At 52.3% G+C, this 12,340-nt stretch overlaps 1 protein-coding gene across 1 annotated transcript in view; it reads right to left on the bottom strand.

The window, feature by feature from the left end:
- The window catches only part of NCF1 (neutrophil cytosolic factor 1), a 17,024-nt gene extending 7,309 nt beyond the window's left edge, over window positions 1-9,715 (bottom strand). Inside the window, exons 1-4 of the mRNA XM_025864544.2 lie at window positions 9,571-9,715; window positions 4,305-4,385; window positions 1,341-1,416; window positions 1,050-1,215 (exon numbers count right to left, since the gene is read on the bottom strand). Of these exons, the coding sequence (XP_025720329.1) occupies window positions 1,050-1,215; window positions 1,341-1,416; window positions 4,305-4,385; window positions 9,571-9,642 (395 nt within the window). The 5' untranslated portion in view covers window positions 9,643-9,715. The remainder of the gene's footprint in view (window positions 1-1,049; window positions 1,216-1,340; window positions 1,417-4,304; window positions 4,386-9,570) is intronic.
- Between the last annotated feature and the right edge of the window lie 2,625 nt (window positions 9,716-12,340).

The raw sequence follows: 12,340 nt of genomic DNA, 5'->3' as shown, positions 1-12,340 counted from the left end.
AGAGAGAGAGAGAGAGAGAGAGAGAGAGAGAGAGAGAGAGAGAGAGAACACAGGCAGGGGGAGCTGTAGGCAGAGGGAGAGGGAGAAGCAGGCTCCCCGCTGAGCAGGGAGCCCGACATGGGGCTCGATCCCAGCACCCTGGGATCATGACCTGAGCCGAAGGCAGACGCTTAATGACTGAGCCACCCGGGCGCCCCAAGGAGCCAACTGTTAAAGAGAACACAGGTGATGCACTCCGGTCTGGGAAAGGCTCTTGTCACGTCGGTGGGGCCAGCTCCCCTCTTCTGGGGGCTCAGGAGAGCGGCCGACAGGGAGGGGGCATCCCCACCACCCAGGCCCCTGGGTGCTGCACTGTCCTGCCCCTGGGCCAGGGGGGATGTTCAGCAGTACTGTGTGTTCTCCAGGCCTCACCAGTACTCAGCAAGCCGCAGGGGACAGAGAGAGGGACCTTCCCCAGCAGGACAGCACATTCCCCTGAGACCTCCCTCAGCTTCTCAGATGCTTTCCAGGCTGGACCCTGAGTACAGGAGTCCCCTGGCCCTGGGGCAGGCAGAGAATGAGGGGGCAAAGCGGAGGCGTGCTCAGCGATTAACAGTGGCCACCAGCCCTCCCACCTCCCCCGCACTGGGGCTCTGCACTTCACAGTTTGTAAGCGCTCCCCACGGCCCCCATTACTCCATCTGGCCCTTCCCACCCCGTTACAGACGGGAAACTGGCTTTCAGAAGGCAAGCTGAGGCTGAGGACCTAGGATCTCACACTCCCAGCCCAGAGAGCCCCCCCCCCACCCAGCACCGTGAGGCTCAGAGGCTCCAGGTGGAGACTTGGCAGGGACGCTGGGGCGGGGGTGGGCGGGGTTCCAGGTCACACAGGCCAGAGTTGGAATCCTTCCTCCTTCTCTTTTGGGCTGTGTGACTTCAGGCAAGTCACCTCCCCTGTCTGAGCTTTAGTTATCTGTCACAGGGGGGATATCCTGCACCCCCTCCCCAGGCAGAGCCCACCACCGCCCTTCCCTCTTCCACTTCGGGACCAGAATGCGGGGGCCACTCACTGGCTGTCCGTGGGGAGCTTGAGGTCGTCGGGGCGCACCTGGAAGAAGTTGAGGAGGTGGGGGCAGCGAGAGATCTTGACAGGCAGGCTCATGAGCGCATTGCAGTATTCGGTGAGGGTGCCCTGGCGACTCTCGGCGACCCGCTGCCCATCGAACCACCGTGGGGCTGGAGGGGCCCGGGAGGGACACCAGTGAGCACACTCCCAGGTCAAGTCCCAGAGAGGGTGGGAGTAGGGGGCACAGATCGCAGGGCAGGCGAGCGGAGCCAGGACAGGTGACCCTGCTCCTTACCTGGCAGGTGGGGGATGATCCTGTTCTGTGGGTTGATGTCCCCCGCCTCGATAGGAAACATTTCCTTTAACATTTTCTAGACACAAAAGAAAAGGCGAAGGCACATCCTTTATTACAACGCTGTCAAAGCATCAAATCGGAAATGACTGTTCTAATCACGTGGGCTAGAGACTCCGGCTGCCGTCCTTGGTCCTCTCTTTCTCTCCCACCTTACATTCATGCCGCCAGCAGATCCTTCTGGTTCTGCTCCTAAAATCCATCCAGAATCTGACCCTTCTCACTGCCCACACAGCCGCCACCTCGGGCTGAGCTTCCACCGAACCTGGATGATCACATCCTACGCCCCCTTCCATTTTTGTCCTCAACCCAGCACCCTCTTCACACTTAAATTGGATCATGTCTCTCCTCTGCTCAGAGACTTCCCTGGCTCTCAGCTCACTCAGAATGGAAGCCAAAGGCTTCACATTAGTCTACAAGGCCCCGCAGACCTGTCCTGCCTGCCTCACTCACCTCCTCTGCCACCGCCCTTGTTCACTCTGCTCCAGCCATCTCTGAATCCTGCAGGCCCACTCCTGCCCCAGGGCCTTTGCACTTGCTTTTCCCGTTCTTCCCCTGTATTTGTCAATAGCGCTTTCTCTTTCTCTTTGTCCTTTTTCAAGTCTTTGCTCAGATATCACCCCCTCAGTGAAACCTTCTCCCTGACAATTTCCCCTCCTAACTCAGTCCTCCCATCCACCACCACCCCCTGCTTTATTTTCTCTATAGTTCTAACGACTAACATACTATGTAAATTACTTATGTTTCGTTTGTCTGTTATCCTGACTCCTCTGCTAGAACTTAAGGTCCACAAGGGAGGGCAAGAACTTGGATCTTTTTTATGCCCTTGTCACCTTCAGAGCATTTCCTGCTCACCAAGTAGGACGCACCTGGGGCTTAGTAGGTGCTCGATAAATAGTTGTTAAATGAATGCATGAGTCCACCAATTAGTAAAAGGGGCTAATCCTACACTGGAACAAGCCAGAACAGTTTAAAGAGGAGAGATGGAGTCGCGCACATATCAGCAATGGACAGGTCTCAACAACGTGACCCAGTGACAGGAACAAGGCAGAGCAAGGAACAGCGGAATGCTGACGGCCTCTAGAAAGCCTGCAGAAAACGCACACTCAACACTACGGCATCTTGTTCTTAGATGTGTGTGTGTGCGCACGCACAGGTATAGTCACCCAGGCCTGGAGCTGGGACAGGACATGGGATAAAGGGTGTTTTCCACTTCTTTTGTAATGTTTCCTTTTCTTTTTATTTTTTTTTAAGATTTTATTTATTTATTTGACAGAGACACAGCGAGAGAGGGAACACAAGCAGGGGGAGTGGGAGAGGGAGAAGCAGGCCTCCCGCGGAGCAGGGAGCCCGATGTGGGCTTGATCCCAGGACCCTCGGATCACGACCTGAGCCGAAGGCAGACGCTTAACCGACTGAGCCACCCAGGTGCCCCATGTTTTATTTTTCTTATCTTAAAAAAAGCCTTGTGGGGCGCCTGGCTGGCTCAGTCTGCGGAGCTCATGACTCCGGATCTCGGGATTGTGAGTTCAAGCCCCACGCTGGGCATAGAGTTGACATTAAAAAAAAAAAAAAAAAAAAGCCTTGTAGCAAACAGCACAGTGACATCAATTGTGACTCAGGGTCCTGGGTGTGTGGGGCTGCTTATAGTCTTCACATTGATCTGCATTTTGCTTTTATTTATTTATTTACTTACTTGCTTTTTTTTTTAGGTAGGCTCCTCAGATCATGACCTGAGCTGAGATCAGGAGTCAGAAACCGACTGAGCCACCCAGGTGCCCCTGCATTTTGCTTTAAATTTTTCATACAAGAGGGGCGTCTGGCCGGCTCAATCAGTAGAGCGGGCAACCTTTGATCTCAGGATTGTGAGTTTGAGCCCCACGTTGGGTGTGGAGATTCCTTAGAAATAAAAAATATATAAAAAAAAAATTCTGGGGCGCGCCTGGGTCTTCTTCTCCCTCTGCCTGCCATTCCCCCTGCTTGTCGTTGCTCTCTCCCTGTGTCAGATACACAAATAAATCTTTAAAAAAATTCTAAGTTCGGGAGCCTGGGTGGCTCAGTCGGTTAAGCGACTGCCTTCGGCTCAGGTCATGATCCTGGAGTCCTGGGATCGAGTCCCCCATCGGGCTCCCTGCTCAGCGGGGAGTCTGCTTCTCCCTCTGACCCTCTTCCCTCTCGTGCTCTCTCTCTCTCATTCTCTCTCTCTCTCGAATAAATAAAAATAAAATCTTTAAAAAAATTCTAAGTTTATGTTCTGTGTATTTTACCACATTAAAACATACTTTAAGGAAATCTTACCACTTGCAACGATGTGGATGGAAGTAGAGGGTATTATGTTAACTAAGCGAAATAGTCAGAGAAAGACAATTGTATCATCTCACTCATATGTGGAATTTAAGAAACAAGACAGAGGATCATAGGGGAAGGGGGGGAAAGAAAATAAGACGAAATCAGAGACGGAGATAGACCATAAGAGACTCTTAACTCTAGGAAACAAACAGCGTCGCTGCAGGGGAGATGGGCGGGGAGATGGGGTAACTGGGTGATGGGCACGAAGGAGGGCACTTGATGTGATGAGCACTGGGTGTTCTGTGCAACTGATGAATTATTGAACACTACAGCTGAAACTAATAATACACTATATGTTAATCAATTGAATTTAAATAAAAAAAACAAAAAATAAATTAAAAATAAAACATACCTTAAGGAACTATTCTTTTAACTTAAGGAATAAATAATGCACCCTCAACTGTGGGCTGGGGGTGCTGTGGGTTCCTCACTTCCTGGCCAGCACCTGGGCCACCCTCGCCCTGGAAGGCAGAGCTGGGACCGGGTGTGGCATCCCCCCCCTCCCCGACACACACACACACACACACACACACACAAACAAGTGCACGGGGCACTCACGTGGAACTCGTAGATCTCCGTGAACCGCCGGTATACCACCTTCTCAGACAGGTCCTGCCACTTCACCAGAAACATGTACACCTTGGGGGGGTGACAGGGCGGGGGCGTTCAGCTTCCTGGGGGAAGCCCACGGGACCCAGGGGCAGGGGCAGGGGTGGGGTGGAGAGAGCACCCTTTGGGGCGACCTGAGCCATGGAGAGGGCACTGACTTCATGGACCCCAGAGCTCCTGCTCTCCAGCCTTAGGACCCAGGGCGAGATGTTCAGCTTCTCTCAAATGAGCTCAAATTCCTCATCTGTAAATTGGAGATAGAGGGGCTCCTGGGGCTGGTAGGAGAGTTACGGGAGGTGAGACTTAAGCCTGGGCTCAGACCATATGAGAACTCAGGGAGAGAGTGTAGGGTCCCATTTCTTTTTTTTTTTTTTTAAAGATTTTATTTATTTATTTGACAGAGAGAGACATAGCGAGAGAGGGAACACAAGCAGGGGGAGTGGGAGAGGGAGAAGCAGGCTTCCCACCGAGCAGGGAGCCCGATGCGGGGCTCGGTCCCAGGACCCTGGGATCACGACCTGAGCCGAAGGCAGACGCTTAACGACTGAGCCACCCAGGCGCCCTAGGGTCCCATTTCTACCAAACGTCCAGAATAGACAATCTACACAGACAGAAAGTAGACTAGTGGTTGTGGGGACTGGGCTGAGAATGGGAAGTTCCTAACAGGTCTGGGGTTTCTTTTGGGTGGTGATGAAAAGCTAATCTAATATTAGGGGCACCTGGGTGGTGCAGTCGGTCAAGCGACCAACTCTTCGATGTGGCTCAGGTCGTGATCTCAGGGGCGTGAGATCGAGTCCCACGTTGGGCTCCACGCTCAGCTCAAAGTCTGCTTGAGATTCTCTCCCCTTCTCCCTCTGCCCCTCCTGCTCATGCTCTCTCTCTCAAATAAATAAACACATCTTTAAAATATGTGTATATATATTGATTGTATGACGGTTGCACAACTCTGTGAATACTAAAAACCATTGTACACTTTATATGTACACTTTATATAGGTGAATTATATCTCCATGAAGCCATTATTAGGAAGAAGAAAAAAAAAAAGGAAAGAAACCTGGTAAGGCGAAACCATAAGAGAGCTAGGAGAATTCTACTCAGCCACAAAAAGGAACAAATTACTGACAGATGCATCCACACGGATGAATCTCAAAAGCATTCTGCTAAGCGAAAGAAGCCAGACACGAAAGGCCACACATGCGGTTGGTAGGATTCCATATCTGTGATAGTCTAGAACAAGCGCGACTAACTAAAGGTGGAGGGAAATCAGAACAGAGGTAGCGTCCGGGGGATGGTGGAGGAATGACTGGGGAGTGACAGAATCTGGGGGTGATGGTAACAATCTATACCTTGATGAGGGTTTGGCTTATGTAGGGACATGTACCATCAAAATTCGGCAAATATATCTCTAAGACTGGTGGATTTCATTTTACATAAATTTTACATCAAAAGAGAAAAAAACTAGGGGCACCTGGCTGACTCCATCAGTGGAGTCTGCAACTCTTGATCTCAGGGTTGTGAGTTCAAGCCCCATGTTGCGTGTAGAGACTGCTTGCAAATAAAATCTTAAAAAATGTTTTTAAGATAAAATTTAAAAAGAGAAAAAAATAAACAAATATGACCCCTAGGTAGTGATATGCATGCTTAAGTATTTAGGGCAAAGTGTACAGATGTTTGCAATTTGCTTTGAAATGCACCAAAGGGACGCCTGGGTGGCTCAGTCAGGTAAGCTAGCCAGACACCCCAAGACAACGTTTATACGTTTTTTTCTCTTTCCCTTTTTTCAGATTTTATTTGTCAGAGAGAGAGAGCACAAACAGGGGGAGAGCAGGGAGCCTGATGGGGGGCTCGATCCCAGGTCCCAGACATCATGACCTGAGCCAAAGGCAGATGCTTAACTGACTGAGCCACCCAGCCATCTGGCTTCTTTCCTTCCTTCCTCCTTCCCTCCCTCCCTCTCTCTCTCTTTTTTTCTCTCTCTTTCTTCTTTTCTTTCTGTTTTTTAAAAAGATTTTATTTATTTATTTGACAGAGAGAGACACAGCAAGAGAGGGAACACAAGCAGGGGGAGTGGGAAGGGGAGAAGCAGACTCCCTGCTGAGCAGGGAGCCCGATGCGGGGCTCGATCCCAGGACCCCGGGATCACGACCTGAGCCGAAGGCAGACGCTTAACAACTGAGCCACCCAGGCGCCCTCTTTCTTTCTTTTTTAAACATTTTATTTTTAGGGGCGCCTGACTGGCTCAGGCAGTTAAGCATCTGACTCTTGATTTTGGCTCAGGTCATGGTCTCAGGGTCGTGAGATGGAGCCCCACATCAGGCTCCATGCTCAGCATGGAGTCTACTTGAGATTCTCTCCATTTCCCTCTATCCCTGCCCCCCAGCTCATGTGCTCTCTATTAAAAAAAAATATTTTTAAACAATCTCTACACCCAATGTGTGGCTTGAACTCATGACCCCAAGATCGAGAGTTGCATGCTCCACTGATGAAGCCAGCCACCCCCTCTTTTTTTTTTTTTGCAAAGAGAAATACAGGAAAGATAAACCAGAATGAGTCTTTGAACACACCTTTTTATAAAGTTTCGATGTTTGATCACATCAAACATGTTAATATTACACACACACACACACAAAATATTACACATTTAAAAGTAAACTTAGATCAATAAGGATTTTTTTTTTAACTTCAAATTGGGAACAAACGAAAACATATGAACTTCACTATCTATCAGATGGAAAACAACCATATTAAAGAAAACTGGAAAAGAAAAAAAATCCAAGTAACTCTTAGTTACAGTATTTCTACCTTCAATCCAAAGGGGGAAAAAAAAAAACCGCAAAGAGACTTAAATTCGACCTAACAGGTTGATTGTTCATAATGGCGTGGGTGCTGTAATTCTGATAGAACTAGCTTATGTGGATTGCAGAAATGAGCAAAGGAGTCAAGATGTTAATTCAGCTGGGAGGCGGGGTAATCATGGAGAGAGAAAGGATCTATGACTATAAAGTGGTACAAGGAGAAGGAGATGGAATGGCTCTTTTCCCCGGTCTGAAAGGCCACGGGCAAAGACATCCGAAAGACAATGAGCATGCTCAGCTTCCAAATCTAGAGTTCTAACCTCACTCCCCACTGCAGAGAAACAGGGGAAACGGCGGAGTCCAGGGCTCCCGCTGGAGAGCACAGGATCAGCCTGGAACATCTCGGTACCAGAAGTAAGAATAATGCTGAGAAAATGACAGACTAGGTCAAAAAACGCAGGAGCCAGCTTGAAGGGGCTCCCAGTAGCCAGATCTGGTACGATCGGAGCATGAAATGAGTTATGATAGTGATGGATCGTAACCCACTGAATAAAAGAGAAATCCACGCATCCGTAGTGACCTAAGTGAATAGTAAGGACGAGGGGAAGAACCTTACGGTACAATGTTAACTAATAAATGCAGAAGGAACGGTAGAGTTTAAAAAATCACCGTTTGGCAATCATTATAGTAATTTGACTCAGGCAAGAGTCATCCAGGTGCTGTAGAGGGAACAGGATATTCATTTAGTTTCAGAAAATCTCCCCGCAGTTTCATTATTAATCACAAGGGGAAAACTAGTCACTTTACAGTAGAGACATCTGGTGATCCAAATTAACATCACCAACACAGGAACCAGCAAAAAATCTCCCGCCAGCTGATAAGATCAACGAGGCGAACACCGTGTCCCTTCTGGGCTATTCCTGCCACCAATACATAATCCCAATCTAATGAAGAAGGATTAGACAAATCCTTTTGCAGAAGGGACGTCCTACAAAATGACTGGCCCATGCTCTTCAAAATGTCAAAGTTGAGAAGGACAAAACAAGATTAAGACTGACCCATGGGCGCCTGGCTGGCTCAGTCGGAGGAGGGTGTGACTCTTGATCTCGGGATCATGAGTTCGAGCCCCGTGTTGGGTGCAGAGATTAAATAAATAAAACTTAAAAAAAGACTGACCCAGATTAAGGAAGTCTGAAGAGTCACGACATGTGAAATGCAGCAGGTGGTCCTGGGTTGGATCCCAGACCGCGAACATTTTTACTACAAAGGACAAGTAAGGGAAATGGTCAAATCTGAGTGAAATCCGTGGGTTGGAGAAGGGTGTATCGTCTATTAATTTGCTGATGTTGACACATTTGCATTGCGGTGGTGTAAGAGAATGCCCCTGATTTTAAGAAATACACAATAGAGGGGCACCTGGGTGGTGCAGGCGGTAAAGCATCCGACTCGGCTTCCGCTCAGGTCATGATCTTGGGGTGGTGAGGCTGAGCCCCGTGCTCAGCAGGGAGTCTGCTTGAGATTCTCTCTCCCTCTCCCCTCCTGTGCTCTCTCTCTCTCTCTCTCTCTCTCTCTCAAATAAAAAAATAAATCCTTAAAAAGTACACAGTAGTGTTCAGGAGTAAAGAAACACAATGTCTCCAATTTACTCTAGAATGATTCAGAAAAGTCCTATTCAGAGAGAGAGAAAGAGATGGGGAAGAAGAGAGACAGAGAGAGAGAGAAAGAAAGACGGAGGGAGGGGAGAGAGGGAGCACAGATGTGGGGGTTGGAGGGATATTGGGGTCATTGGTGCTTTGGGGGCAACCTTTCTGTAAGTTTGAAATTATTTCAAAATGAGAAGTGAAGAAAAAGAAGAAAGGTCTTGGCAAAGGATACTGAATGTGCCCCACAAATACCATACAATTGACAAAGCAGAGTTCCTCCCTGGCCTTCCTCTGGCCTTGGGGACCCTGTGGTGGGGTGGGGTGGACATGTCTGGGCAGCCTCCCGGGACAGGGCATGGGAGAAGGGGACATTTTTGGCCCCTTGGTGGTGTCACCCTACCGGAGGGGATCCGACTGGAATGTAACTGATCCCAGGGCCGGCTTGGGGAGACAGAGGGTTGCCGCCAGTCCTCTCCTGGAGGACGGCTCCCTGAAAGCTGGGATGGTCAGGGAGGGCTGCCAGGGTGTGAACGGGGCGCTGACAGGGGCCTCCTGGCTGGGGTGGGGGAGCAAGGAGTGAGGTGGGCTGGCAGGGGCCAGGGGCCAAGCCGCTTGTCCTCCCAGCGAGGGCCCCGGGGTGCCAGGGCGCACATCCACGGCGCGCCCCGACGGGCCAGTGGTCCTGGGAGCCGTGCGGTTACAGCGCTGCCTGGCACCTGCGCTCCCGCGACAGGCCTGTCCCTGCACGCTCGCAGGGCCCTCCCGCGGGCTACTCACGTAGTGCTGGCTGGGGACGAAGCGCTTCTCGAAGCCCAGAAGGGCGATGTGGCGTATGAAGGTGTCCCCCATGGCCGGACTGCGGGGCCTCCCCTTCTGAGGGGGTGCTCCTGGCTGGGCCTTAAATGCAGCAGAAAGAGGAAGTCACTCTGGTCTCGGCAGGGGTGGGGGCAGGAGGGGGCAGGGAGGACACAGGGAGGGCTCCGCTTCTTCTTTCAGTTTCTGGGATTCCTCTGACTCCCGTGGCCCGGACGTGGGCGGCTTCATGCAGGCATGTGGATGGGAGAGCTTGCCAGGTCGTCCCCATGGTCAGCGAGCCCCACAGTTTGGGGGGGGCACCCATCCCCCACCCCTCCCTCTGGCAACCTGTGGACCAGCCACACTGGCCTCTCTGCAGTTCCTGGAACACACCAAGCTGCTCCCAACTGCAGGGTCTTTGCTCTTGCGGGGCCACCTGGACCGTCTCCCACTTGTCTGTAACTCCCTCCCTAGGTTTTCAGGTTTCTGCTCAGATGGCGCCTCCTCCAAGAAGCCTTTCTTGATAATTTCACAAAAGAGCAAAACTTCATGCTTCCCCCCCACGCACACACCTTTCCTGTTTCGATTCAGAGCACTTACGACGACAGACATAGTGCCCATTTCGTTTTTTTTTTTTTACGATGTCTCTCCTTACCAGGATGTGAGCCCCATGGGAGTAAGGGCTTGGCCTGCTATGACAGGGCTCTGGCCCCAAGCCCTAGCCTGGTGGCTGGCTTGCAGAGAGCCCTCCCTAAATATTTGGGTAGTGGCCACGCCAGTCCCCTCCATGGGAGAGGTGCATATCTGCAGGGGTGCGTATCTGAGCGCCAGTGGCTGTGGGGACAGGCTCTGAGTGAGACCTGCGTTCAAGTGGACCCTCGGGGCTGACTCAGTTTCCTCCTGAGTGAAATGGGACCACAGGCTCTGCTGAGAGGCATGTGGGGTGGTGAGGAGGGAGCCGTGTGCTGGTGGGTGAGGGAAGGGGCTGGGGCCTCTCACACGGTGGTGGTGGTGGGGGGGGTGCCTGGGAGGCTCACAGGTTACAGTGCTGGTCCAAGGTCACAGGGCAGGTGGCCTCCACCGACCCAGGCAGTCCGGCTGCAGGCTCAGGTTGGCAGGGCCGGTTGGTGGCCCAGATGCACAGATTCCAAGACCCAGAGGCCACGGCAAAGGCCACCAGCGCTCTGAGAGCCACGGGTCCCCCTGGACTCCTGGGGGTGAGGTGGCGTCTGGCAGAGGGGAGCCAAAATGTGCTGTTTTGTGACTGTTACCATGACCGGTCAAGTTGGTGGTTGTTCCTGGTTTTGTCTAGTAAGAAGGGCAGGGGCCACATCCTCTGCACTGAGGGATTTGCTTGGCACACCCCCTGTGGTCACTAGGAGGTCACTGGCCCTGGGTGTGGCCAGCCTTGCAAGGCCCTTCTCTGGTCATCTCCATTATGTATCTAGAATCTTCCCAAGGCGCACCTGGGTGGCTCGGGCAGTTAAGTGTCTGCCTTCGGCTCAGGTCATGATCCCGGGGGCCTGGGATCGAGCCCCACATCGCATCGGGCTCCCTGCTCGGCCGGGAGCCTGCTTCTCCCTCTGCCCCTTCCCCCACCCCCTAACTCTCACAAGTAAATAAAATCTTAAAAAAAAAATAGAACCTTCCTGCATAGGAGGATACGGTGCTCAGCAACAAGGAGCTGCCGCACACAACACGGGAGGGGGAACCTTCTAGACACAGGTGGACAACAGAGCACACCTTTGGCAGGACGCCGTGTAGACCAAGCTGAAAAACCCTTGCCAGGCTCCACAGCTGGAAGGCAGGGTGACCTCCAGGGTGGGGACAGCGGTGGCCGTTAGGGAGCAGGAGGTGGTAGCTGGGCCGCCCCTTCCTGATCAGGCTGCTGGTTCTGCAAGCGTGCTCACTCTCCAATAATCCGCCCAGCCCTGGCACGCGGGGTCGCCTGCAGGGTCACGCGTGGCCCTTTGCTGTGGGTATGTCGTGCTTGAATGACAACTGCCACATGAGGAATAGGCTGGGGGCGTGGGATGGAAGGCAGAGCCTGGTAGCACAGCACGCTTGGCTCACTGCAAGTGCGCCCGCTCCTCCCCGTTCCCACGCGGTGCTGCCCTGAGGTCCCCGCATACGCGGCCCCCAGTCTGGCTCACCTGGGAGCAGTGAGGACAAGGGCCGGGGAAACCAGCAGAGCCCGCGGCCAGAGGCACTTCCCTCCCTCCCTCCTGTGGCCTTTCCACTCTTGTGTAACAGGCCCCGGGCCCTGGGGCCCCGGGCGGCGAGCCGTCGTGCAGACACCACCTTGCCACTTCCCTCTGTGGCCTCCCCGGAGCTCCTCCCGCGGCTCCCACAGCCCCCGTGGCCCCCGCGGCCAGGAACATCCACAGCAAGTCCTGTTGTTGTCGCTTGGCAGTGAGCCCTGTTGCTCGGCAGGCCCAAAGCCTTTGTGAGGCTGCGCAGGCCTGACTTGAATGCACGGGGGAGACAAGCAAGTGACCAAAGGATTCAAACAAAAAAAAAGGGAATGAGCAAATTGAAGGAATGAGACAATAAACGGATACAAGGGTTGTTTTTTTTGCGGGGCGGGGGGAGATTTAAACTTTTTTTTTTTTAAGATTTTATTTATTTGACAGAGACACAGCGAGAGACGGAACACGAGCAGGGGGAGCAGCAGAGGGAGAGGGAGAAGCAGGCCTCCCACTGAGCAGGGAGCCCGATGTGGGGCTCGATCCCAGGACCCTGGGATCATGAC

The sequence above is a fragment of the Callorhinus ursinus genome, unplaced genomic scaffold (assembly GCF_003265705.2).
Source record: "Callorhinus ursinus isolate GAN/ISIS: 27379988/994484 unplaced genomic scaffold, GSC_fseal_2.0 scaffold55, whole genome shotgun sequence".
Lineage (NCBI taxonomy): Eukaryota > Metazoa > Chordata > Mammalia > Carnivora > Otariidae > Callorhinus > Callorhinus ursinus.
The sequence above is the reverse complement of the archived record's forward strand: the minus strand, read 5'-3'. Positions and strand labels throughout refer to the sequence as shown.